Here is a 27,871-nt window from a genome sequence, read left to right on the forward strand (position 1 = left end):
CAAGGATCCGACTCTAATTGAAAGGTCCCGCTATTTATACCCTTCGGAGTGTTGAAACACCCTCCAAAGGCGCGCCCCTTTGTCAGTCAAAATTGGATTCCTTAGCAACAAAATTAAGGTATGACACCGATAATGACCATGCATCAGAACCCTAGTCTTAACCACTTCAAACTAGGGAACAACGATTAGAAGATTAGAAATCACATAGATGAAGACAACTAACTCATTTTTTTTCCTTGTTTCCAGATCATCCTCGGTAGACAAAGCCGAGTCTTGTCACTATCAACAAGGCATAAAAAGTAACAAGGACTAAGATGTGTTCCTTGGATTACTGAAAAATCGTGTTCCCTTAGTTTGAAGTAGTCAGCACTAGGAATCGGTCGTAGATCCTACATTCCGTAACGCACCACGAAAAGGTGATCTACCCACGTTACGGGGCATCCATGGACCTTACTGATTACCATAGCCATTACCATTAAAATTATCAAACCATAAGTAAAAAGGTTCTAATATGGTTCTTTTTCCGAAAATGTATGGAGTAAACAACTATTTTGAATAGTAATGGCGTAATGGTTCTTAACAACCCATTATTTGCAAGGTTCACTTCCAAAAAATCATAATTCATAAGATTAAAACTTTATCACCCAAACGTTTATGTAAGGTTCCATAACCATTTCAATTAGGTTTTAGCAGGGATTAGAAACGATTTTTAACCATTTTCGGTAAAGTCAAGCAATGGTTCGCATTAATGCGGGCAGTGTCCAACTTGACCGACAATAAATAAAATAAAATCCAGGCACTGGTTTTGCATTACGCAATATATGAAGCACCACTTTCCTGAAAATAAACGTGCGAACGTGATCCATACTCTTTTTCGCCATCCAAAATCAACACAAGCTGAACAGCGATGACAGAAACAGCGCGCATTTCGATTGCACACACACACATAATTAAAGCAAATTTGTTTTGTTTGGAAGTGCTTCCTCTGATTATTCTCGCGTGCAACGATCGATCCTACCAAACCGGTCCCTTCTCCGTGCATCCAGATCGAACGAAAACCGCCCGAAAATGGTTCCGGAAACGACCAAAGTGAACAGTACCTTCATTTCGGAGAAAGTATCCCGCATCCGCTGGATCCCGGAGCAGTACGACGAATCGAACTCGTTCATCACCGGCAGCTGGGATCTGGACGTGAACAATCTGAAAGTGTGGAAGCTCGTCCGGAACGATTACGCTGACGATGAGAATGAATTCGTGCCGAAATGTACGGCGGAGATTTGCTTCCCCGGCGATCTGAGCGGGCTGGAGTTTGTCGACGAGCGCAATGTGGTCATTTCTAGCACGGGAGGATTCGTAAGTTTGATCGCCCTGGACCGGGAGAAAGACGAGAATAATCTCCAGGAACGGCATCGATTCAGTGACCTGCACAAGTTCGACACATTCAGTAGCTTGAATGCTGCACCGTGCACGGGACTGTCGGTACACGACACCGATGTGGCAACCGTTGGTGAAGACGGCCGCTTGAATGTTTTGTCCACGGTTAGCCAGTCGGTGCTCCGGAGCATTGCCAGTGCCGATAGTTGCACCATCAGCTGTGTGGCATTTCTGAATCCGAAGGAAGTGCTCACTGGTAACCGGTTGGGAACAATTAAGTGCTTTGACATCCGGGCCGAGGGTCAGAAAGCGGTCGGTAGCTTCGCGGTATCCTGTGAGGATGAAAAGCGATCCAACTGTGTCACCTGCATTGCATACCATCCGACGCAGAGGCATATCGTAAGTCATCATGTCCCGTTTAATGTAGGAGAATTTAACTCAAGTTTAACTTTCAGATTCTAGCCGGTAGCGAGGAAGGTTCGATAACCGTCTGGGACCTGAGACAGCCACAGTTTCCAGCTTCCTACCTGAAGGCACACGACCACGCGATCAGTGAGTTGGCGTTCCACCGAACGCAACCATCCAGACTTTTCTCTGCGTCCGAGGGCGGCGAATTGTGGCAGTGGAATCAGAACACTATGCCAACGGCCACCGGTGGAATGTTGAGCGGAACTACAACGGTGAACGATTCTTCTTCGTCGGATACCAACAATCCATGGTTGAACGGGGAACGAGCCAAGAGCAAGATCAACGTTACCTCATTGCTAAGTGGCATCCGGAAGGCAATCAACTCATTCGATTCCTGTCGTTCGAAGATCATTTGCGGCGGAGACAACGAAGCCATTTATTTGTTGGAAAATTTAAATTAAGGTTACTGCATTTTATTGAGGAATAAATGTATTTTAGTTCGAATCACGCTTATTGAACCTTTCATTCCTCTGCTTTGAGCTTCGACAGTCGCTGAAGCGACTTGACCGCGGCCTGATGAATCTTCGAATCCAGATTGTCTGCAAGTACAAATTTCAAAATTATCATTAAAGTTCGTCACCCACAACCGACGAATCGGAAAACTCACAAATCTTATGCTGCCCTTTGACGGGGAACCGAATGGGCAGCTCCTGCGGATCCGTACAAACGAATACGAACGGACTCTCCGACTCGCCCTCCGGGTACTGCTTCCGGTATTCCTCCTGCGGTAGAACGTCCTGCACCGAAACACAACCCAGCAAACACCCCGAAGGATACTGCGAGGGAAACTCTATCTCACCGTCATTGTACAGCACCCGGTAGAAGTTCTCCATCTGCTTGACAACTTCCATGTCAGCCGGTTTCACCGTAGCAGCAATCCACAGACGTCCCCTGTGCGAAGAATACCAAGTGCGACCTTCGTGCTTCTTAATTCCCGCCACCAACAGCGAAGCCCACGGTTGGTGCATCGAAATGCAATGGCGCAGGTCGGACATCTCGAGAAATTCCTTATCCTGGACCTTACTGTAAACCCCGTCGAAATTCGAACCATTTTTCGCACCCAACGGACTTCGGGTCGATGAGATCCCACTTCCCAAATCGATAAACTGAAAGTCACAAATTTGCAACATAAATCCCTGCATCAAAAATCACCGAAAAAATACTCACAATCGGCGGCTCCCCGACAATCCCCGGGTGAATATCATCCGATCGGTCCTCAATTTCCTTCCTATTGTTCCACCCGCCCCGCGCTCCCGCATTCTCCTTCTCTGGCCCAACGGATTCGGCTATTTTCTTCAAAATCTCATCTTCCACCTCGATGGCCAGTTGCGGTTTTTCCACCACTTGGCGTCCGGTAAAATCGATCGTCACTTTCCGACTCATCCGGCTGGCATGTTTCTTCTCCCGCAGTTCAGCTTCCAGCTTTTCCATCTTTTTCCGTTCCGCGTCCGACAACCAAACCGAGTTCGCCTTAAAGTAATCCGACTCATCGTCGATAACGACCGTTCGCTTCTCGCTGTTCCGGTCGTACTCCAGCAGTCGATTGCGCGTGGCAACCGCTTCCTCCCATCCCTTCGGACGGTTCTGATCCATCAGACTGCGCTTGAGGTTGTCCCCTTTCTTGGAGGAACTGTCAATCATCTTCTGCTCCTCGTCGGTGCACACCAAGCTTCCACAGAACAGACACGGTCCGCTGCTTTCCTGCTCGCAAACGATCCTTCCGCAGTGCAGACAGTTGTTGATCAGTTTGTGCTTGGAAGCTTGGCAATCGCACAGGTGCCGGCCTTTGATTAGGACCACATTGGTACGACCCTCCTGATCGTACAGGCTAACGTATTTGGTTTTCTTCTTGACCGCTCCCTGACTGATCGGGGCACTTACAGCCGCTGGGGGGTCCGGTTTCGGAACCGGTTCCGGAAGCTTTGATTGACGCGGTTGCTGTTGCTGCGGCTGCAGTGGTTTATTCGGTTGCTGCTGTGATTTACCGGATTTCTGATTCTTGCCACCGCGACCTTCCGATGGGCTTTTTCCTACAGAAAAGGATTATCAAAAACAATTGTTGTTAAACAATGTAAGAAGCACCTACTCAATCGTTGTTTGAAATCGTTCAGGAAAGTAACGTGTTCCGGATTGCCGGAATCCAGAAGACTTTTGAAGTATTCGTCCAGCTCCTGATTGCCCCGGATGGTGAGAATGTATCTGAAAATGAGCAACAAGCAATTATTGCACAATGTTCCGAAAGTTGCGGCTTCCGCCACTCTCCTACTTTACCCAATCATTTCGTCCGGTACTTCGAAGCACAGGCACTTGGAGAGGCGTTCCTTCAACCAGCTGTCCATTTTCTGGGAATGTTTGGCCAAAACAAGATTCAACTGTTTTTCTTAACACAATTTATTGAAAAGCAACTTGCGTAGCTGCTGCTCTTGCCGCTGCTTATTATGCACACGCAAGCAGGGGAAAATATAAATCTCGATATAAATGCAGTTAATCGTCAGCTGATTTTGACGTTTGCGGTAAGTGTAAATGATGCTGAACGTTTTAGTTTCATGTACACGGTTAGAAAAAAGTACCCAAAATTATGTTCTTTTCACTCATCTCGGCACTATAGTGCAGGAACCCAAAAGTAGGTAAAGCGGGTCTAAGTATTTTTCATTTACTTGTGTGCAGTTCGTATGGAATTTTCCACTGGCTTTTTAACCAAAAGTAAGTTAGTTGTACCCAACAGTAGGTAAATATGATTATACTCAACGTTGAGTTCCCACACTTTAGAACCCCCGTTGGGTGGTTTTGCTCCTCCGTTTTTGACAACATTAGAAGGAGAAAAGGAGACAAACTAGTCAAAAGTACGTAAAAGTGAACTGGCCGTTGGGTACTTTTTTCTTACCGTGTATGCACGGTTAAACGAAATAACTCAAAATTAAGTCTTTTGTGCTAACTGAACCAAAACATCATCCTGGCATCGAATGATTATTGCCTCACTCAAGCCCTACACAGAAACAAAATCCATTGGCAAAAATACTATATTGATGGTTTAAATTAAATACTCCCACCAATAGATTTGTGCAGAAACGAAATTTATTTAATTTTACTATTTTTTCTATCAAAACTACTATGCCGTTTGAGTAAGCATAGTAATTTTGACAGAATGGTAGTAAATTTGATTATATTTTTAGTCAACTATACTGAAATCATGGTAGATTTAACGGCATTAAGCGTAGTTATACTGAAAATAAGTGTTTTCTGCAAAATAGTATTCCTAACTATGGTCTTTGTTTCAGTGTATAACTCACACAAAGAACAAAAATTGTTCCTATAAAAATAATAAAACTTTAAATTTAAAAGTTTCTCCAATTTCGTAGTTTTAACCAATGTTGCAAATTTTCGCATCAATGAAAACTCAGTACCAGTATTTGAGAGATACAACTCACTATGTTCATTTTCCTACCAGGCTCTCACTACGAATAGGACAGAGGCAATAACAGAAATATTCCGACTCAGCTCAGCGGGAGAACAGACAAATGCTGAGAATGTGTTCATCCAACCAGACTCTCTCTCTCTCAGTCATTGAGCTTAGTCGTTCTGATTCACCATGAATCTAACTCGAGCTCTGAGTCAGAGTGTGCTGATAGAGACAAATTGAGTCAGCTTGAGTCTACCTGTTCGCTGAAGCAGTTGTGCCTTTGTAAGTTGTTTTATCTTCAACTTTGTTTGTACGCGTGTGATGATGGCAAAACGCAAGCCGCTAAAAGAGCCAGTGTTGAGCGTAGTGAAGGAAGTACCGATGGAGGGAGGATCAGTTTTTCGGTGCAATGCTGATCCCGACGCCAAGTGCACTTATGAGCAAAAAAAATTCTTAGCGGGGAATTTCAAGCGACACATGGTGTCCCACCACGCTGTGGTGGCCAAAAGTTTGGGGTTTGGCCAAAGTGAAGATGCTGAAGAAGGGCCACCTACGAAGAAATCCCGTGCGAGTGGTAAATTATTGGTTGACACCAACAAAACCAACGTCATTCTAGGAACGTTGCAGCTGTGACAAGCCATAGCTTGCCACAAAGATTCCCGGACTGGAACGGTGCCAAAACTCTGCTTAAACCACTATATGAGGCAGCCGGGGTACCTTTTACAAGAGTGTTTATTTCAAGCCTGATTGAGAAAGGGGCAAAGGAAATACAACAGCTCATTAGTAAGCGTGCAAAGGGGCGACTGTTGAACCTGAAAATAGATTCAGCGTCACGTCGGGGTCGCCACATTTTTGCAATAAACGCGCAGTGCATGGATGAGAATGAGAATATTGAAATCATTCATTTGGGTAAGTACCGAGAACAATTATTTTTAAAACTGAAAAAGAAATTTAAAATAATCTATTGCGATTTGCATTACAAAAAACGTAACATATGTGGGGAAAGAGTGATTTTTCGTTACTTATTATTACCATAGAGGTAACTCTAAGACTAGAAGGTCCCGAAATAACGTGCTCAACTTTTTGGCTCAGCTCTGGTACTCTCTTCGGTCCCAAGCTAATCGATTCACCCCTCGAAACATAGGAAAAACGAATAACCCCTCATTTCATCTGTCAAACTTTCATAGCGAATCAAAACAAACATTGCGTAGTACTAGAATTTCGACTAGAATGGGATACGTTAATCGTTTGCTTGGGACCAATAGGCTAGTCAAGTAGTGAGCCAATTTAAAATCGTTAGTTTCGTATTGATTGTTGTTATTACTTAGGGGCGGGGAATATAGGGCCAGATGAAACAAGAGTGCCACCGAAATAAAAACTAATTTTGAATAAACTTTTACAAAGTTTAATTTCCAAACTTTGTACATGGGAACACAATTAATATTTTCATGGATAAACTAGCATTGAAATGTGTTTGTTGTCAAAAGTATTGAGGGATGGTACTTATTGTACTACCTGTAAACACCGAAAAAATCCGGTAATTAAAATAAACGAAAAAAATCTTGGAAATATCAGGGATTTTTGTAAATTAGACAAGTAAAAGCTTATGATCTCGTGATTGTTTTACTTACTATAAAAATCAATAAGTTGTTACTTTTCTACCTACGTAAACTTTCTTTAGGATAAATGAAAAACGTGTTTTTGCTTCTCGTTTTTTTTAAATATCAAAATGATTTTGTTTTGCATTGAGTCCGCTTCAACTTATTTTCTTGTTTTACGTATAATTATTCTAATGTTACAACAGCTACACATGAGATGACCGAGCGTCAAACGGCGATCAATATCAAGAATGTCATGGAAGCTGAACTGTCTGCATTTGATATTGACCTTAAGCAGATACTTGCTATAACCAGTGATAACGGTACTAATTTACTGGCAGCTGTCCGAGAGCTCAAGCAGATCCTGGTGTCGAAAAAAAATGATGTTGGAGTTCAACTTGGATTGATGATGCCTGATCAGCTTGCCCTGCTCACTGCAATTGCCGAAGATAATTGTTGCGATGATGAGGGGACGGATGACGATGGAAATGATAACTATGAAAAGGTGGACTGCGAGGAAGTTGAGGAACTGGATGATTTTGTCGAAGATGAAAATCTAAATAACGCTATTATATGCTCATCCATGGATCACAGCGATATTGACGATGATGACATTGAAATCCTAGAGAGTGTCAGGTGTGGAGCTCATACGGCTCAGCTAGCCGTATGGGACGTTATTAAGAATTACAAGAAAAGGCTTGGAAATCTCAACAAGAAATGCATTAAAATGCGCCACATTGCTAACCGGAAGTTATTTGTACTACACAAAATTCCATTGCCACCAAAAGTTAACGAAACGAGATGGAATATGTGGTATGTTCTTTTGAAATATCTACAGTCACTAAAGGAATCAGAACTACTGTCAATGTTGGCAAATCAAGATAAGGATTACAGTAAGTGAACTTATTTACTTTTAATGAATAATTGTCAAAGTCTTATATTGGTTATCTCTCATCACTTCAGCATAACTATATATAACAATTTAGAACTACTACATAAATAAATTTTAGAACTACTACATAAATAAATAGGTCTATCTAAATGGAACAGACTTATATTGGTAAAGACACGAAAAAATACGGAGCATCCTGAAAATCTGCATAAAAGTGCAACTTATACTTCCAAAACGCGTAGTTACTTTTTGAATAAGGATAAAATACTTTTTTTATTTATTTGTTAAAGTGGTAAACGGGACATATCCTTTGAGCAAGGTAAAAATATGAGTTTTTCGTGATTAATTGAAGTGTAATGTTGCTATCATATACCAACCAACTTCCCTTTGTTTATCTATTATTCAAATCAACGAAGTTAGTTCTAAAGTTGTGATATATACAAACCAAAATACGCTTCTCTTTTAACATTTATTCATATGTTTCTTTATAAATTTAAGTGTGAATCAGAATACATTGAAACTATTTTTAATCTAGGTTTGTTGAAGCACTGGAAGTTCATCGATCAATTCTGTCAAGCATTCGAACCCATGTTCAACCTCACCATAAGACTACAGAAAACACATGTACCACTTTCTCAATTCTACACGGAATGGCTAGTATGCCAAGCTCATTTGAGTGCCGTTAGTGGATGTGGAAATAAGTTGGCGAAAAAGCTGCTAAGTGCTATGCAGGAACGCATAATTAAGCTGAGCAGCAACGCAGCGTTTAAGGCGTGTCTTTACGTCGATCCTCGGTACAATTTTTTGGGTTCGGGACGGTTGAGCGCTGACGACAAAAGTGAAGCTCAGGTACATCTCAGAATACAGAACGTCATATGCAGGATTAACTTTTTCTCAAACATAAATTTCACAGAAGTATCTACTCACTCTCAACAAGAGGTTGGATGATATTGCCGGTTTGACGGTATCACAGGATCCGATAATCAATAGTGCCGAAGTTGGACATTCCTCCAATTTCGTTGAAAACTATCTTGCAGACTTCTTCAAAGAAGATAGTGTTTCGTCTCTGGATGACTCCAATTCAGGAGATGAACTGCTTATGGAGATCGCAAAACTGGAAACAAGAGCCAAAGTGAGTATTTGTACGTCGAGTTCACCGGGTAGCACCAGCACTTCGGAGCCCTTTGACATCTTTAACTATTGGAAGCAGCGACGTCACACAAATCCACGGATTTATCGCTTGGCTAGGGAAGTTCTATCAATTCCATCGACTCAAGTAACGGTGGAACGCCTCTTCAGCCAACTGAAATATGTGATGGATGACAATCGGATGCGATTATCCGATCAGACGGTGAAAGATCTAATGTTGTTAAAAATGAATCAACATCTTTTGCCGCGGGTCGCAGAAATCATTGCAGCAGAACAATAATTCTGATTGGTTTTTAGGTAACGTGGACGCCTTTTCTTATACATTCATTTTATATTTTTCTCAACTTTCATAATTGCCGACAATACATAAAAAAGCAGACAGTATTTTTTTTGTACGAAATACAAAATCCAGCCATTTTTATTGACTATTCACATAAATTTCTCAATATTTTTAATTCTTTGTCACACTTTTTTTTCATAACTCTGATTCATAGACATTTACATCAACAAACAATACCGAATTCAAATTAATGGCATCAATCTCTATTGTACTACGACTACTTGTTTGAGTGATGAAATTTGATGATTTTTAACAATGTCATCTTCTATATAAATTTGAAATATGAAAAATGTGTTCGTTTTGAAAAACTTGTCAAAGCAGTTATTGGAGTCTCACGATGAAATGCTATCACAATTGTCTTGATATCTACCACCAAAAATATGCTATAAGCTAACCAAAAACATGGGAACAGTGATCTTTTTTCCCCCAGATGAAAAATAAATCCACGGGGTAACGTAATTTTTAAAGGGGGAGTCTTGCCAAGCGCTATTTATTCTTACAAAGGGGAAGATGGGGTGATAAAGCCGGATTTTTACGTTACATAATATGTTTACGGCGCATAAAAAAAACAAAACATCAATTAGGGTTACTGAAACTTTAAATTAAAAATGAGTCCCGTTAGGAAGTATGCCTCACCCCAGCAGGCCTGGGTTCAATCCCAGTTGGCGGATGTTCTGAGGCATAAGATCTCTGATCACGTCTTCCTTTGGAAGCGAAGTAAAGCCATGGGTACCCGCTCCAGATGTGGGAGCTGCCTCCCTGGCGTCGGTTGCATTGGTGCTCAGCACGGAAAACAAGATCGACAAAAAAAAACGAAAAGACAAATGATTCGCGAGGAGAGTGGATGAAATCAGGAAGCACTGGACACTTTTCTGTTGTTGTTGAAAACAGGATCGACGGAAAACAAATCAAGGAAAAAAAGAAAAGGTAGTATGCATGTAGTATCGTTTCAATTACCGGGGATTCGGTATCTATAAACTCTGCATGTGGGCAACATTTCATAAATTATAAACAAAGCTCTTCGTGAGCTAAAGCACTAAATTTAGTACATTTAATTTTATGCGACACTATTTCCGGAGAACTTCGAGATTTGGGCGTAATTGTTTTTATAAACAAACACGTCAATCACCGATTTCTCGTGAATGTGTTTACAAAATCAATTACGCCCAAATCTCAAGTCACTCCGGATTTGTTGGATTAAAACAGAAAGTGTCCATCTTTCCCTCACTGCCCTCAAGATGCCTCGTTAGCGCAAAACCGTCCATTTGTTGCAAACTATTTCGCCTCCCCGCAGAAAAATTTAGGTGAGCATTGCTCAGTGGGTGAAGACAGCAAAATCTGCATCAGTAAAAATAACAACAATAAGCTTCACCAATAAAACTGAACGCGTACTGCGGCAGGCAGAGAAAAAAACTCTCTTTCCCTCTCTTTGTCGTGTCTCCGTATCCGTACATAATAACCAGTACAATCTTGCTCAACCATTGTCTCAGTCAATCAGTGATTCAAGCCACCTGAAACTCGAGCGGCACTCACTCAGTGCCCGAGTTTCCTCGGTATCGGCTTGGATTTGTGCATTTCATAGAATGAACGGATAAAGGCGTAAACGTAAAGGGCACTCTTTCGCTCTTCTCTTGAAGCGGTAGGTGACTGATGAACAGAGACAGTTTTGGTTTGTAGTTCTCTCCCGTGGAGATTATTGTCGGTTTCAAATCGCGGTTTCTCTCATCAATCAGCAACATTGGTTTTAACAACGAAAATATTCAAAATCAAAACATTTTTTTCGGATTAAAAGTGTTTCTTTCAATTTCAACTTGTTGTTGTTCTTTAAGGGTATTGAGGCAAATCAAGGGGTTAGTCACTCAGTACAATGTGCCGAAAATAGATTCGGAACAGTTAGGGCACATTTATCGGCACATTACCGGCACATTTTTGTATGTATCAGATTATAATTAAAATAAGCTGGAAGCACTGCCTGGATTACCATTGACAACAGTTATTGAAGTTGCGTGTATGTAATCAAACGTGGATCGAATTCTTTTCGTTAGAAATTAATTAATTAAAATGGATCATTCCAATAATGATGTGGTAAGTAACTGACTAAACATAGTTTCATTCAAATAATATCACTGGCTTAGGAGGAAGAGTACGGTGCGATTAACTTCCACCTTCAAATCTGTGCAGTCAGTCTCTTGGGAGGCTGACAAGCGACAATGTTAAAATCATGGAAGAGGACATGCGCGGTATGGCTGATTGCCTGAGAAAAGAAGCAAGCTTTCGCTGTCGGATGATACATTGTCGTATTTACACACATATGATTAGATATAAAATACAATAAGCCATCGCAATAAGGGAAGTTTTCTTTGCCTACTATTATGCATACTTCTTCAATCTCCGCCAGAAAAAAAACTCCATCACCGATTGGCTCGGAAGCACTTCTCAAATTCCGTCAGATAAACTCAAAATCCTCGCTAACCACTCGTTCTTTCACACTCGGATATGCCCAGAATGCCCTCGACAGAGCCAAATATCCATTCGCTCTAGGGGCTGTCCATATTCCACGTGTACAAGTATTGAGAGGTTTAAGACACTGACCGCTGTCAATATGGTAGCCCCCTATTAAATTTAACGTTACCCCCGGCACGTTTTATCCTCTCCAACTAACTGGTATTTTTCGGATTGTGATCGATCGAAAGCACATCAAGTTTCCTGTTCATGCGCGCGATCGCCCGCGAATCCCTAGCATTCCCACAATGCAACTTATCGTTCATTGCCATAACGGCAACCACCGTCGATCCGGCTATCCGATCATTCAGCATAGCCTCGTCAATGTCCAAAAAGCCACGTTGCAGAGCCATCTTCACAGCGTCCCCGTACTCCGACCGTTTCTTCTCAAACGTTTGCAAGTGCTTTTCCAGGCAAACTGGACACCACCGTGGCCATCGTACACGGCGAACAGGCCATGCCCAGCATCCTGTAGCAAGAAATCAGGTCGAATGAACAAACCCGGTGAACCTTGGTACGTACGATTATAGAAAAAAAAGTTTCACTTTCTTGACGAGATTCAAGGCCGACGTTTTCCATCACAGGAGTGGATCTCGAAGCGAATTTGTACTTAACAGCTGTCAGAATCATCCTTACAAAAGCACTGTTGCCAGATATACCAGATCTATTTGTACTTGACCACTCATACGCTTCAAATACATAAAGGCACAAATCAGGGCACAAATATACTCGTTCGGCACAATACCGGCACAATGCGGCACACTACGGCACACGGTAAACAGCTTTAATACAAAAGCAGCTGTGCCGAGTGACTGACCCCTTGAGGCAAATGCATATTCGTAATCTGCATTAAAAGTGGAACCCAAACCCAAAATTTCATCAATATTGGCACATTGGAACTATTTTAAATAAGTACGATTACATTATCAAAAATCACCTTATTAGCGCCCCTTGGTGTCACTTTGTATGGGAGCGAGCTGTCAGTTTGTTAGTTTAGTGTCAAACAGTAAAGTTATTATTTTGCTTTAAATCGAGTTAGCGGGTTCGAAAAAAAATTTGCTGTGCTCAGAAAACGGAGCTCTTTCGGATGATGTATAAAAAACAATTCATTTTTCAAAACTAAAGAACCCAATTTCAAAAGTTAATTTTTTTTAAATAAAAGTCGCAGTTCTTGCAAAACTTGCTCGTCATTGCGAAGATTTTGGCATCACTTGACCTTCGTTTGCCGCTAAATTTGAAAGCGTGAAAAATAAACCATATTACCATAGAGGTAACTCTAATACCCTGGACAGACTATGGCTTATATCATGTAATATAGGCTGTCTTGCAATGAGCACTCATACATAGGATTTCCAGTGAAAACTAGATGTATGAGTGCTCATTGCAAGACAGCTTATATTACATGATATAAGCCATAGTCTGTCCAGGGTATAATACCCCGGACAGACTATGACTTATATCATGTAATATAGGCTGTCTTGCAATGAGCACTCATACATCTAGTTTTCACTGGAAATCCTATGTATGAGTGCTCATTGCAAGACAGTCTATATTGCATGATATAAGCCATAGTCTGTCCAGGGTATAAGACTAGAAGGTCCCGAAATAACGTGCTCAACTTTTTGGCTCAGCTCTGGTACTATCTTCGGTCCCAAGCTAAACGATTTACCCCTCGAAACATAGGAAAAACCAATAACCCCTCATTTTATCTGTCAAACTTTCATAGCGAATTAAAACAAACATTGCTTAGTACTAGAATTTCGACTAGAATGGGGTACGTTAATCGTTTGCTTGGGACCAATAGGCTAGTCAAGTAGTGAGCCAATTTAAAATCGTTAGTTTCGTATTGATTGTTGATATTACTGTGTCTTCTATGTTTCCACACTACTCTTCCGTCGGTATCTCTTTGGAACTGGAATCGGTTCCCAAAAAGTGGTACGCCACCGCTAATTCATTTTCATCGGATTGCAGGTGATCGTCAAAGCAGCCAACGGAGGGAAGCAATCTTAGATGAAACATAAACTCTATCGTAACATGGAGGCAATGATGGCGCTCTCGGGCAAAAGAAACAATTCATGTGCTGGAATTGACGGTAATTTGGTATAATTTTCAATGAATTTCCGATTGCTCTAATTGAGATGTTTTAATTTTCAGTAGCCTCAGTCTTGCCGGAAAGGAAGGTTACTCCCACCTCGACTCCCACCCCCATCAAGATGCCACTTTCATTCAAGTACCTCCACACCGAGTCCGTCAGGAGCAAATTATTCCAGCTTTGATCAACAATCTGTAAAATAATACAATTCATATTGTAAAAGTATCGGGAGTGTCACTTCTGCTGCTTTGAAATTGACAATATAATTGTTATAAATAATAAATTAGAATAAAATGAATTTCCCTTGTTATTTCTTTTAAAAAATAAAAGTTATTGATTTAAAATAAAAACGTATGTAATTGCGATTAAAATGCTTATCATTTGAATTAAAATTTGTTATACGTCAATTTAAAAACTATAGGTTTTTAGTTTGACAGTTCTACAATTTGATTTGAAAGTTTCAACTTTTAAAAGTAGAACGAGTTTTGAATTGACAGTTAGGGGACTTTAGTTTTGAATGCTAAATACTTTCTACCAAAAAGAACCAACGCTAACTTTTAATTTTACCAATGTTTTTTTTTTAATTTAATAACGATTATTTTTTGTGTGTATTATCCAGGGGGAACGACACTTAAGGATTATCCCATTTTTACCCAAATGTCTCATATAGTTTTCAACGTGCTGACAATTTCAATTCATCCTATCCTGGGAGGGAGAAGCAAATACTACACACAAAATCTAATAAATCAATCACAATATTGCGCAAGAAAATTCTTGGCAAATAAAAATTATCAAGTAATTTGTTCCCATAATGAGGGGTTTCGGTTTTTCGTGTCTCTGTTGTTTACGTGTTATTGTCGAATGACTTAATGCTTGTGTGAAGTTGGAGTTGAAAAATCACTTGTAGAGACTCGTAGTGAATCAGCCAAAATGAAGTGTCAGGTAAAATACTGCGGCCGAAACAGCCGAAAATTATCCTGGATTGGGTTTTTTGCGCTTTCCTACTGATTATATCACAAGATCCCTATGGATTAAGTTCTGTCGGATGGATTCCGGAACCGGCGAAATTAAACCAAGCTCGCGAGTCTGTAGCGTGTGTTGACGGTACAAGTGTTTTTCATTTTATCAATGTTGCTATGATCTTTTTTAATTATTTGCAGGCCCATTTCTTAGAGGACTGCTTCCGCGTCGATAAAAATGGGAAGAAAACGAAAAAAAGATGCCGTTCCCGTTCCGTCGATTGAAGCTTTCTTGCTACCTCCTGAAGACGAACCGGAAGAGAGCGATCGGTTGTTGGACTTTTATAAATCCCGTCCCCTCTACTCTTCGCCGGCTCTTCTGGATCATAACTACGCTAACTTTTCTGCTGTGGTGCCTGAATGGGTTGCTTTTGGTGATGAAAAAGATGATCACCGAAGAGGATTCAGACCCGGTAGTCGTCAAAAATTCTTTTTACAACATGCACGACAGAGAATATTTGTCAGGATTTATGGATCACTTGAACAACGCAGAGCAACCTTCTTCAACGCAATTTACAGCGATCCTGGAAGAAACTCTTGATTTTTCAACTATGGCGAAACAGATCCTTCTAAATTTGAATAATGCCGAAACTAACGCCTTATTTCACATTGCAGGATATCTAATGGGAAGCATAAGAAAGAACAGCACTTCATGCTCCTACTGTAGGTATACAAGATTGTATAACCAACAATCAATACGAAACTAACGATTTTAAATTGGCTCACTACTTGACTAGCCTATTGGTCCCAAGCAAATCGATTAACGTATCCTATTCTAGTCAAAATTCTAGTACTACACAATGTTTTTTTTTTATTCGCTATGAAAGTTTGACAGATAAAATGAGGGGTTATTGGATTTTCCTTTGTTTCGAGGGGTGAATCGATTAGCGATTAGGGTCCCGAAGAAAATCATTATTATTTTTGGCTCACTCAGTACCAGAACAACGGTCCCAAGCAGTCCCAAGCTATTTCACTCACCTCTGCATGTTTTGCATGAATCCACACACCCCTGATGTTATCTGTCAAACTTTCATAGCGAATCAAAACAAACATAGTGTAGTAATAAAATTTCAACTAGAATAGGGTACGTTAATCGTTTGCTTGGGACCAATAGGCTAGTCAAGTAGTGAGCCAATTTAAAATCGTTAGTTTCGTATTGATTGTTGGTATAACTGTGTCTCCGTTTGATAAAAGTTATGGCAAATTCTCATGTTTACTAGCAAATGCGAGCGGAAGGCCTCATGCCTATGTTTCGAAAGAAATATTTTATTTCTTTACGTGTATGGACTCAATTTTCAAAAAAAAATTTCACTGACAAGGCATCAACTAACAGAAGTGTAATCCTTCAGGCACAAAAGACATTGATGTCGCTTCCGCTGCAAATTCAGAATTGCCATAATATCAAATTCAAGCTTGTTAAAAGATTTTTGCTCTTCAAAATTAAAACTAACAGAGTTCGCACAGACAAACAGACATAACACTCATAAGTTGTTCATCGTACAAGCATTTAACGGTCAATTTGAAAGTATCTCAGTTGGTAGTACTGCCGCCTGAGGCGCGCATAGAAAATTCCCTTGCGTTTGACGTTTACACACTACCGCCATCTGTGCAGCGTACTACCCACCACAGTGTACTCAACAGGTGGCGGTAATGTTTTAGCGACGATGTTTTACAATGAGAAATATTCAATGTGTTATGTCTGTTTGTCTGTGGAGTTCGTATCTTTAGCGGTGGTCTGATCTAGATCCAAATTTATGTCACATTTGAACCAGCTAAAATTAAAATGATCAAGCCAAAATAGATCAAACTGTGTGCGTACGCACCGGTTGGTCTATTTTTTGCCGTTCTATTTCAAACGTCAAAACCCGAGTCATAACCAACTCACACCCTGATTTTGTGGTCAGCCATTTTTTAATCTCGTGCGCATTCGTACACGGTTTTTATCCGGTAATTACCGTGAAATTGACCTCCGATGGCTGTCTCCGGGATTGATGTGCGGCTTTAACAAAAAGCCTTGAACTGCTCGTCCTCCTGCTTCTCGTGAAATAATAATAAAAACCTGTATTTATAGAAATTTGTCTGGTATGTTGTTGCTTGTTGGGTTTTGGCCCTAGTCAGAAAGTGGACAATTCCCTGGGGGTGCTCGAAACATACCAGAATGTGGCCAATGTGGATCTGGACACCATATTTGACTTAAACTGATCTTGTTTTTCAATTTCTGTGAGATTATATGTGTCAAATCACAGGGTTTGGACCATATCAGAAACTAGTCACTTCTCTAGGGGTTGCTGAAAGATGGCTGGAAGTAAGAAAGGTGGTCCTGGGCACATTATTTGACTTCCATTGATCTTGGTTTTGAAATCTAATGTGATTTGCTATGTGGAGCATGATGGGTTTTGGATTAAATCAGAAACTGGCCATTTCCTTGGAGGTGCCCGGAACATATCCGATAGGGGTCAACATGATTCTGTGCATTATATTTGACTACTATTGATATTGCTTTTGAAATCTAATGTGATTTGATGTGTCACATGATGAGTTTTGGACCAAGTCAGAAACTGGCCACTTCCCTGGGAGTTTCCATAACATGCCCGAAAAATCCTACAGAACAGAAGCGTCCGGATGTTTCCCTTGTGATCCTTTCGCAGCTGCGACGACAGGGCTGGCAGCAATAGCAGCACCGATAGCGCGATAGACCTGGAACTACACCAATGTCAACAGCAGTCGATTGTTCCGCCCACGTTTCTTAGAAAATCGAGGAACTAAATCGGTTTGTGTTGCAGAAAAAAACCCCAACAACGAAACAAAACAAAACAAAATCTCGAGTGCAACAGCTGTCAAACTAGTTTGGAACAGTGCTTGCCTTGATCCAAATTCAGTTTAAAATAGATCGAGAATTAAACTGGTTTAAAAATAAATAAATTTTAGAACTAGTCTAAAACAAAATATAGACCACCAGTGCAAGGGCTCGGTCTGGATCTGTTCCAAAATTTTAGACCGAACCAACCAATTGGATCGCCGCTAAAGATGTTCTTATTGTTGCAACAGTGTAGCATCCTCGGAAAGTGTAACGTTGTTGATCCTCGTCATGTAATATCTGCCAGAATTCATTGGAACATTGAAACCTTCCATAATCAGGGTTTTTCGCTGAGTTCCTGCACTTTTGGCGATTATGAGTGAACTAAACTCAAATTTGAGTCATTCTCATTCGCCGTGTAGAGTTTCAACTTCCTCTACCGCTTTACTCCGGTGTTCTTCCAGATACATCATGATCTACTTTCAATCAATGTTCCGGTGATCATAATTGATTTCCGACCATTGTTCCGGTGGTCTTCCAGACGCACCTTGCACCATTTCATGTCACTGGCCACAAACCATTTATGAGCATCATACCGGTGATCTTCTAGACGCACCTTGGACCATTTCATGTCACAAAGCATTTGTGAGTAACATTCCGGTGGTCTTCTAGACGCACCTTCGACCATTGTAGATCACAAACCACTGACACCCATATTCTGGCGGTCATCTAGACACGCCATCGCATTTTTAGGTTATTTCGATACTCCGATCACAGATGTCTGTGCTCCGATGGTCTGCGAGACACATCCATATTTCAGTCAAGACAAAAAAAAATTAAAATCCGATAGTAGTTTTCCGGCTAGTTCCACCTATCCGGAGAAAAGCCTGATTGTTCCGGGGTATGGTTTGGTGTCTGTTGTGGGAGTTCTCCGGAGAGCTTACCTATGCGACCATATAAGCGGTCGTGGTCCGAGGGCAAAGAGGTCGAGAGACGATTGCTGCGTGTTCTCGTTGTGATTGTCACCCGTTGCATCTGCTGAGGAGTGCGCAGGGTTATGTGCATGATGGATAGTGGGCGGCTCGCATCTCTATGCGGAGGGTATTTCTCCCTTTTTATGGCACGACCTGTTGGTCCATTTTAGAAAGGAGAGTATTTGATACCGCACAGATGCAACTGAATGATGTTTCATTCTATAAATGGAGGGTGATTTGGTTCAGTGTATGTGGAGCAGTCCAGTTTGTGTTTCAACCAACAATACCAAATCCATACACATGCATGCCTGTGTTCTTGACCAACTATTCATCAGTAGCAACAGTAGTGGTAGCTAGTAGCCAGCTGGTGCAGCTGAATGTAGTAAACAAGTGCTTAGAGTTTCACCCGCAAGTGCCCTGCTAATTTGTGATGAGTCTTCATTTTTGACGACGCGAAGACGATACCCATAATTTGTTTATCGGCACCCTTCCGCACTTCGTTATCAACTTTCAGTCGCCACTTATCAGCAAACTTGGACAGAAGTAGAAAAATCCATTCCTTCGAGCAACAGGTAGATTTCTCAGTGTTTCTAAATTTCTATTTTTTCCATTCAAGGCTTTCCAAAATTAACTCCTTAAACAATCAGTAATGGATTTGCACAGCCCCTATACAACAGAAGAAGCAATTGCTATCGAGAAGGAATTCACTCGAGTGAAAGGTAAGCCGGGCAAATATATTCAAAAGAGAAAGAACTTTGAAAGCTTGAAATTAAGGAAATTATTAGCAAATAATTACCAAGTAGTAAAATTCACATAGAAAAATGCTACCTCGATCATGCCGGAACGACCCTGTACGCGGAGTCACAAATCCAAGCCGCCTGCGAAAAGCTCGCACAGAACCTGTACTGTAATCCGCACACGAGCCGAACGACGGAAGACCTGCTGGATCAGGTCCGTTACCGGGTGCTGCGTCACTTCAACACCCGATCCTCGGAGTATAGTTTGATTTTTACCTCCGGTACCACGGCCAGTTTGAAAATCGTAGCCGAGTGCTACGACTTTGATCCCGAGGGAGCCTTCGTCTATCTAAAGGACAGCCACACGTCAGTGCTGGGAATGCGGGAAATCGTTGGAACCGAGCGGATCTATCCGATCGAACGGAAGCAGCTACTGAAACAGATCGAGTTCGATGGTAGATCGAGCAACGAACATTCATCCTTGGTAGTCTTTCCAGCTCAATGCAATTTCAATGGGGTTAAGTATCCTCTGGAACTGATCCAGAAGATACAAACCGATGGAATAGAAGGCTATGGAAAGGAGCAGTTCCGGGTCTGTTTGGATGCGGCCAGCTTCGTGTCCACTAGCTTCCTAGATTTGTCCAAGTACCAACCGGACTTTGTGTGCCTTTCGTTTTACAAGGTTTTTGGGTATGTTTAAATTGTCTGGTATAATCCAACAGTTGAGATATTTTTCTTTTCTTCAGATACCCCACCGGGTTGGGAGCCTTGTTGGTCCACCGCAGCGCTACGAATCTACTCAACAAAAAGTACTACGGTGGTGGAACGGTCAAAATAGCCATGTCCGGAAGAAACTTCCATGTGAAGCGAGATTCCCTCGCGGAGCGCTTCGAAGATGGAACGATTGCCTTCACTTCAATTATAGCCCTGCTGCAGGGATTCGAAACTCTCGAACGATTAGTTCCTTCAAGCGCAGGGCTACGCTCAATCGAGCGGATATCTCAACAAACTTTCCATCTGGGAAGATACTGCTTTCAGCGATTAAAGGCTCTCCGCCACTCCAATGGAACTGAAGTCGTCAGACTTTATCACGATTCGGAATTCAGCGACAGGCGCCTGCAGGGAGGAATCGTAAACTTCAACATCCTCCATGAAGATGGAACCTTCGTAGGATTTGCCGAAGTTTCCTACATGGCCAGCATCCATAACATTGTGCTGAGAACGGGCTGTTTCTGCAATCCAGGAGCATGCCAAAGGCTGCTTGAACTGACGGACGACGACATCCTGAAGCAGTTTGACGCTGGACACGTTTGCGGCGACGCAAACGATCTCATCGATGGACAACCCACCGGTTCCGTAAGAGTATCGTTTGGCTACATGACCCGGAAAGAGGACATCGATCGCTTGATCGAAATGATCGAGAAATGCTACATCAGGAAGTCCTTAGCCAACGGGCTAACGCGAGCGCAGATCGTTTCCAACTACAAGACCCACGATCAACCTCGACTTAAGATGATCTGCCTTTTCCCGATCAAGTCCTGTGGAGCGTTCAAAGTAACGACCAGATGGCCTTTGAGTCATAAAGGGCTCAAACACGACCGAGAATTTGTCATCGTAGATGAGAATGGAGTTGCCGTAACGCAGAAGAAGCTAACCGAAATGTGCCTTATTCGACCTCGGATCGACCTGAACAACAACGAGATGATCCTATCCCATCCGTCGATGGATGATTTCGTGCTGGATTTCACTTCCTTATCGGACGTAGATGATACGCAACAGGTGAAGCTCTGTCAGACCAAAGTATGCCAGGATAACATCCAAGCGATCGACTGTGGGGACGAAGTTGCTGACTGGATCAGCGTAGCCCTACAGACGTCCGGTCTCCGTTTGCTAAAGCAATCCGACGAAGAAGTGCGAACCTTCCAGAAATCGGAGAAGGAAATTTCCCTCTCCAATCAGGCACAGTTTTTGTTGATCAATCAAACTTCGGTTCGATGGTTGGCTGAAAAGGTCCCCGATTGGGATGAGCTGCATGAAGAACCTGCGTTGGAATCGTTGGTCGATCGCTTCCGAGGGAATTTGATTGTTGAAACTTCCAATGCAATGGAGGAATGCGATTGGAAGCAGGTAACGATAGGTGTTATGGAATTTGGGGTGGATGGACCATGCTCTCGCTGCCAAATGATTTGCATCGATCAGGGGAGTGGAATCAAGACGACGGAACCGCTGCGAACGATCGCACGGGAGTTCAAGGGGAAAATGCGCTTCGGAGTCTACCTTTCCCACGTGGGTATGCTCAGGGATGGTTCGGATGAACAGTGGTTGTACTGTAATTGTACGGTGCAGGGACTAGTCGCATAACATGTTGGTTTTATTGGAGTTGTAAGGACACTTACCTTTGATTGAATCCGAAATCCTACTGAACAACACAATCCGTGATGGGTTGTTCTTTAACCTTGGCCACCGGGCGGCCTTCCTTGGCGGCTATCACATTAGTTACGACTTCCTCGTAGTCCGGGAAAGCCAGCGAGTTCAGCTTCGAGTGGACGAGGCTGTCATTGATCTGCACCTCGAACGAACCTCGACGGCCGATTTTGCACGCTACCTGGGCACCAGGGATGCGCTCCTTGATCAGGTGGCTCAGTTCCAGGCACTGGGGTTTGGAATTGCAGATGTTGCTGGAAATGAGCGAATGCGAATGATGAACGAGATCAGCATAGGTTTGGACTTTTTTTTAACTGAATTGGACCATTTCTGAATTGATTTTGTGTCAACTATTTGAAGCAGAGGATTGAAGGCTCAAATGTCAATTATTCAAGTGTTTACTTGTATTTGTTTTGGGGTTTTCTGAAATTTATTCGGCCTATTCTGCGCGGCGCCCGCATAAACGCGAACCATAAATTGACCTTACCTAAAATGGTTAAAAATTGTTTATAATCCCTGCTAAACTTTAACTGAAATGGTTATGGAACTTTACATGAACGTTTAATGATAAAGTTTCAACCTTATGTATTATGGTTTTTTGGAACTGGACCTTACAAATAATGGGTTGTTAAGAACCATTACCGTTCCAAATTCTTGTTTTCTCCATACATTTTCGGAAAGAGAACTATATAAGAACCTTTTAACTTATGGTTTGAGAACTTTAATGGTAATGGTTATGGTAGTCAGTAAGGTCCACGAAAGGTTTTGTAACATCGATCAACTTTATGTGGAATATATCGCGAATTGGTTGCCTGTAATTTACTGATTACCAATTCACGATATATTCCACGTAAAGTTGAGCGATAGTACAAAACCATTAATGGACCTTACTGACTACCATAACCATTACCATTAATGTTCTCAAATCATAAGTAAAAACGTTCTTATAGTTCTCTTTCTGAAAATGTATGGAGAAAACAAGAATTTGGAATGGTAATGGTTCTTAACAACCCATTATTTGTAAGGTCCAGTTCCAAAAAACCATAATACATAAGGTTGAAACTTTATCATTAAACGTTCATGTAAAGTTCCATAACCATTTCAGTTAAAGTTTAGCAGGGATTATAAACAATTTTTAACCATTTTAGGTAAGGTCAATTTATGGTTCGCGTTTATGCGGGCGTGTAAGGTGAGGTGACTCGCTGTCACTAGTGAAGAGACAATTGGGTTGTTTAGGGGTATTGAGGTAAACACATATTCGTTATCTGCATTAAAAATGGAACCGAAAACCAAAATTTCATCAATTTTGGTACACTGGAACTATTTTAAATATGTACGATTACATTGGGCAATGTCATCACGATTAACCCTTATCGTGATGATAGCAAGGCTGAGGAGGTGCGAATCGTCGAGCGTCTGTCCACCAGGATGTGCGGCTCGAACAGCGTCTGTCTGGGATCCAGCGGCTAAAAAAGAAATGCTGTATTATGTCAGCTAAATCCAAGATGGCAGCCCCATCTACACAATAACCCGAGCGTCTGTCCACCAGGAGGTGCGGCTCAAACAGCGTCTGTCTGGCATCCAGCGGCTGAAACAAGAAATGTTGAATCGTGTCAACTAAACCTACGATGGCAGCCCCATCAACACGATGTAGGTATCGCGACCCTGGTACGGTAGCATACTAAATTATAAAAATACTCAGAAAAATGAAGTAAGAAGAAGAAAAAACGAACGGAATTTTCGGCAACTGACTCAACGGCAACGAAATAAGGACAATGAATGGAAATTCGGTTCTTGGAATGTCAGAACGTTAAATGAACCTGGACGAGTGGGTCTTCTGGCCCGTGAACTGCAAAAGGTGAATGTGAGTGTGGCTGCTATTCAAGAAGTACGGTGGCTTAGATCTGGAGAACGTGAATTCAGGGCGGTAGATCCTATCGCCAACACATCGTTCAAATACCATATCTACTACAGCGGTGGCGATAGAGCAGAACACGGAGTTGGTTTCGTAGTGATTGGGAAACAGATGAAGCGGGTTATGCGGTGGAAACCGGTTAGCGAGCGCATCTGCGTTTTGAGGATTCGTGGCAAATTCTTCAATTACAGCCTGATCAACATCTACGCTAGGGGCACGCAATAACATTTAACTCCAACGCAGGCAACGGCTGTAATTAAATTAATTCCATTAACTACTGCTTTAATTACATTAATTACACAATGCAGAACATTAACTACTTTTTAACTCCATTAATTACAGTTGCAATTTCTTAATAAAAGTACATTAATTACATTTTCAATACTTTTAATTACATTAATTACGGATAGATAATTTTAATTACCGTCAGTACTACTTCAAAACGCATTAATTACTTTAAGTACTTTTGATTGCATTTTAACTTCAACGCACCGGTTCTTTGTATTGCGTGCCCCTCGCATCTACACACCGACTAACGATAAATCCGATGACGTGAAGGATGCGTTTTATGAAAGCCTGGATAAAACCTATGATGAGTGCCCTAAACACGACGTGAAGATTGTCATCGGAGATGCAAACGCGCAGGTCGGAAGAGAGGCCTTCTTTCGCCCAATCATTGGAACAAAAAGCCTTCACTCTGCAACGAATGATAATGGCCTGAAGCTGATAAACTTCGCTGCTGCTCGTGATATGGTTATCAGTAGCACCCACTTTGAACGCAAGGATATCCGAAAGCACACCTGGAGACACCCTAATGGCAAAACTTGCTCCCAGATCGAACACGTGTTGGATCTCGGATGCCGTAGATGTCAGGACCTTCAGGGGGCCTAATATCGACTCGGATCACTACCTCGTTGTCGTGAAAATTCGAGCGCGTCTATCGACCGTTACGAGTTCGAGAAACCGGAGATCGATGCGTTGCAACATCCAGCGTTTGACAGTAGATGGTGTTGCTGCAGAGTACCACCAGAAGCTGAATGAGCGGATAGCGGAAATCAACGTGAACGAGAATCTCAACAATCTGTGGGAAGCTGTCCACGGAGCGGTGAGCACAACAGCACGAGAGGTGATAGGTACAGCTCAGAGGCGCCCCGGAACGGGTGGTTTGACGAGGAGTGCCAACGAGTGACAGAGGAGTCGCCAGAAGCCGGATGTTGGTGTCTGGTACCCGTCAGAACAGAGAGCGGTACAGGGTAGCAAGGTCAGCCGAGAAACGAACCCATCGCAGGAAAAAAAAGGCAGTACGAGGAACGCGTTATTGCCGAGGCGCAAGAAAGTATGGAGCAGAATGATATGCGAAGGTTTTACGCAACTGTCAATGGCGTGAGGAGTAAGACAGCGCCGTCTCCCGCCATGTGCTATGACCTTGAAGGTAATCTGCTGACAGATAAAACGATGGTGGCTGCCAGGTGGAAGGAGTACTTCGAAACGTTGCTGAACGGAGAGAACGAGAGAGCATCTACAAACAGAACACACATCGACGACGATGGTCAAGCTGTGGAACCACCAACGCTAGAAGAAGTGAAAAAGGCGATACGAGAGCTGAAAAACAGTAAGGCTGCGGGGAAGAACGAGCTCCCGGCCGAACTTCTCAAACACGGAAGTGAGCAGCTGCACCAGATGATCCACCGTCTACTGCTCAAGATATGGGAGGAGGAAGAATTGCCCGCTAGTTGGTTGGATAGTCTCGTTTGTCCCCTCTACAAAAAGGGACACAGACTGGAGTGCGCCAATTACAGAGGAATCACGCTTCTGAATTCGGCGTACAAAATATTATCACGTGTTCTGGTCAACAGATTGAGACCGCTTGAGGAATCCTTCGTCGGCGAATACCAGGCTGGTTTTCGTGAGGGTCGATCAACGACGGATCAAATGTTTACCCTGCGTCAAACCTTTGAGAAGTTCCGGGAATACAACTTGCAGACTCATCATCTGTTCATAGATTTCAAGGCAGCGTACGATTCAGTAAAGTGAAACGAGCTATGGCAGATAATGCAAGAAAACGGCTTTCCGACGAAACTAATTAGGCTGATTCGTGCAACGCTGGATGGTTCAAAATCAGGTGTACGGGTTGCAGACGAGATTTCGGCCTCGTTCGTGACCTTAGATGGGTTGAAGCAGGGAGATGCTCTTTCGAACTTGCTATTCAACATCGCCCTCGAAGGAGCGATTAGGAGAGCTGGCGTGCAGATGAACGGGACCATCATCACAAAGTCGCACATGCTCCTTGGTTTTGCGGACGACATCGACATCATCAGAATCGACCGTAGAGCAGTGGAAGAGGCGTTCGCGCCTTTTTCGATAAATTCTACCAAAACGAAGTACATGGTCGCCGGTAGAAAGCGTGGGAGCAATAGTGGTGTTGATAGTGAAGTGGTGCTAGATGGCTAAAAATTTGAAGTTGTGGACGAATTTGTTTATCTTGGTACTTTAGTGACGTGCGAAAATGATGTTACCCGCGAGGTGAAAAGGCGTATTGCAGCCGCGAACAGGGCTTTCTACGGGTTGCGTAGCCAGCTGAAGTCCCGCAGCTTGCGTACGAAAACGAAATTCTCGCTGTACAAGACGTTAATTCTGCCGGTAACCCTTTATGGCCACGAATCGTGGGCATTGAAAAAGCTGCGAACAATACTCGGCGGTAAACTGGAAAATGGCATCTGGCGGCGTCGCATGAATCACGAGTTGTACCAAGTATATAGCGGCATGGATATTGTGAAGCTTTTAAAACACGGCAGGCTACAGTGGGCTGGGCATGTGGCACGAATGCCGGAAGAGCGTCAAGCGAAATCAATATTCAGAACTCACGGTCTCCCAGTGTTGGTGAGTTCTTTGCCGTTAATGTTGACGAAAAGTTCACTATTTTGACATACAGAAATTCAAAACAAAATTTTTTTTTGTGCGAATTTGGACGGTTTTTGACCTGTTCCATATAACCGGAAGGTGTACGCTGGTCACAAATGCCGTGCCAAAGTGATTTCCTACGCAATTAATTAAGCTTTGATGTGAATTTCGCTAATAAACACGAGGAGAATTTCTTATAGCAAACTTGCCATAACAAAATGGGCATGGTTCATTTTAGTATACAAACTAACAATTCTTTCGACTGTGTCACCTCTTTTACTCGCCTAGCTGCACGATGACGTCACGAATGAACGCGATGAACTCGCATTCATCAGTTTGACATCCAGTGGTGGTTTGTTTACCTTTGCTTGTTAGTCGATTCAAGTGGATTTGAGGTTTTAAATAACAAGAATTAAAATATATGATATCCGACTAGTTCGTTTGAAAAAAATTCCTCTCAAAAAAATTTAGAACACATTTAATAAATTTTTTAATTTTTTTTTCTAAGTCCATGTAAACAAACCACTGCCAGATGTCAAAAAAGTGAGGTTAACCCGATGGTGCAGCTCCCTATTGTCGGTTAACTTTAGGTTGAATATATCGCGAATAGGTTGCCTGTAAATTAATGATTACCAATTCGCGATATATTACACGTAAAGTTGACCGACAATACAAAACCATCCATGGGCCCTACTGACTACCATAACCATTACCATTAAAATCCTCAAACCATAAGTAAAACGGTTCTAATATAGTTTTCTTTCGGAAAATGTTTGGAGAAAACCAGAATTTTGAATGGTAATGGTTCTTAACAACCCATTATTTGTAAGGTTCACAGGTAAATTTAATCGGACGCCAATGAAGATATCGTTTTGAAAAATCCAATGAAAGTTATGTGTCAATGATTTTCATATAACCTAAGACAACAAATCATATGATGCCTTTGATACAACCTTAATTTAAGACACATATTTCGGAGAACAGTAGCCTCCAATAAATTAGCCAGTAGCGCAATTTTATATGAAAATCCAATCAATGGTTTTAACGTGTAATTTTCGTTCTGTGTAGATACGCTTTTAACAACCGCAGAACCAATATTCTATTAGCTGACTTTCACAGAGAAAAGATAATTTTCCCAATTTAACCTGCTGTAAATTATGAAACACTTACCAATATTCAATGTCCACCCGCACCTGATTCGATTTATCACCGCCTTTTTCCATGATTTTCCACACACGAAGCTTACAGCACACCAACACCCGCGTTTGTTTACATATTTTCCGACTCAC

General features: G+C 42.1%; 4 protein-coding genes across 5 annotated transcripts; 2 read left to right on the forward strand and 2 right to left on the reverse strand.

The window, feature by feature from the left end:
- Positions 1–1,001: 1,001 nt before the first annotated feature.
- Positions 1,002–2,279, forward strand: LOC135701385 (nucleoporin Nup43-like). The gene is made up of 2 exons (XM_065222165.1): positions 1,002–1,773; positions 1,830–2,279. Exons 1-2 carry the CDS (start codon positions 1,069–1,071, stop codon positions 2,241–2,243), a joined length of 1,119 nt encoding a protein of 372 aa, XP_065078237.1. The 5' UTR covers positions 1,002–1,068; the 3' UTR covers positions 2,244–2,279.
- Positions 2,259–4,193, reverse strand: LOC135701383 (activating signal cointegrator 1-like). Its single transcript, XM_065222163.1, has 5 exons — positions 4,114–4,193; positions 3,929–4,041; positions 3,010–3,872; positions 2,450–2,948; positions 2,259–2,381 (listed from the first exon to the last, which is right to left on the reverse strand). Exons 1-5 carry the CDS (start codon positions 4,179–4,181, stop codon positions 2,305–2,307), a joined length of 1,620 nt encoding a protein of 539 aa, XP_065078235.1. The 5' UTR covers positions 4,182–4,193; the 3' UTR covers positions 2,259–2,304.
- A 14,756-nt stretch (positions 4,194–18,949) lies between these two features.
- On the forward strand, positions 18,950–21,715 carry LOC135701361 (molybdenum cofactor sulfurase 3). 2 transcript variants are annotated; one of them, XM_065222135.1, is made up of 4 exons: positions 18,950–19,148; positions 19,222–19,324; positions 19,423–20,032; positions 20,089–21,715. In XM_065222135.1, exons 2-4 carry the CDS (start codon positions 19,255–19,257, stop codon positions 21,701–21,703), a joined length of 2,295 nt encoding a protein of 764 aa, XP_065078207.1. In that variant the 5' UTR covers positions 18,950–19,148; positions 19,222–19,254; the 3' UTR covers positions 21,704–21,715. The 2 variants fall into 2 exon arrangements, with proteins under 2 accessions (XP_065078207.1, XP_065078208.1); XM_065222136.1 differs by having other exon boundaries at positions 18,950–19,324.
- LOC135701378 (migration and invasion enhancer 1-like) lies at positions 21,709–27,849 on the reverse strand. The gene is made up of 2 exons (XM_065222154.1): positions 27,753–27,849; positions 21,709–22,020 (listed from the first exon to the last, which is right to left on the reverse strand). The coding sequence occupies exons 1-2, from the start codon at positions 27,803–27,805 to the stop codon at positions 21,759–21,761; spliced, it is 315 nt and encodes a 104-aa protein (XP_065078226.1). The 5' UTR covers positions 27,806–27,849; the 3' UTR covers positions 21,709–21,758.
- Positions 27,850–27,871: the final 22 nt, after the last annotated feature.

The sequence above is a fragment of the Ochlerotatus camptorhynchus genome, unplaced genomic scaffold, assembly GCF_037179485.1.
Source record: "Ochlerotatus camptorhynchus isolate MF236.1 unplaced genomic scaffold, CSIRO-AGI_Acam_v1.1 ptg000158l, whole genome shotgun sequence".
In the NCBI taxonomy this organism is placed as follows: domain Eukaryota; kingdom Metazoa; phylum Arthropoda; class Insecta; order Diptera; family Culicidae; genus Ochlerotatus; species Ochlerotatus camptorhynchus.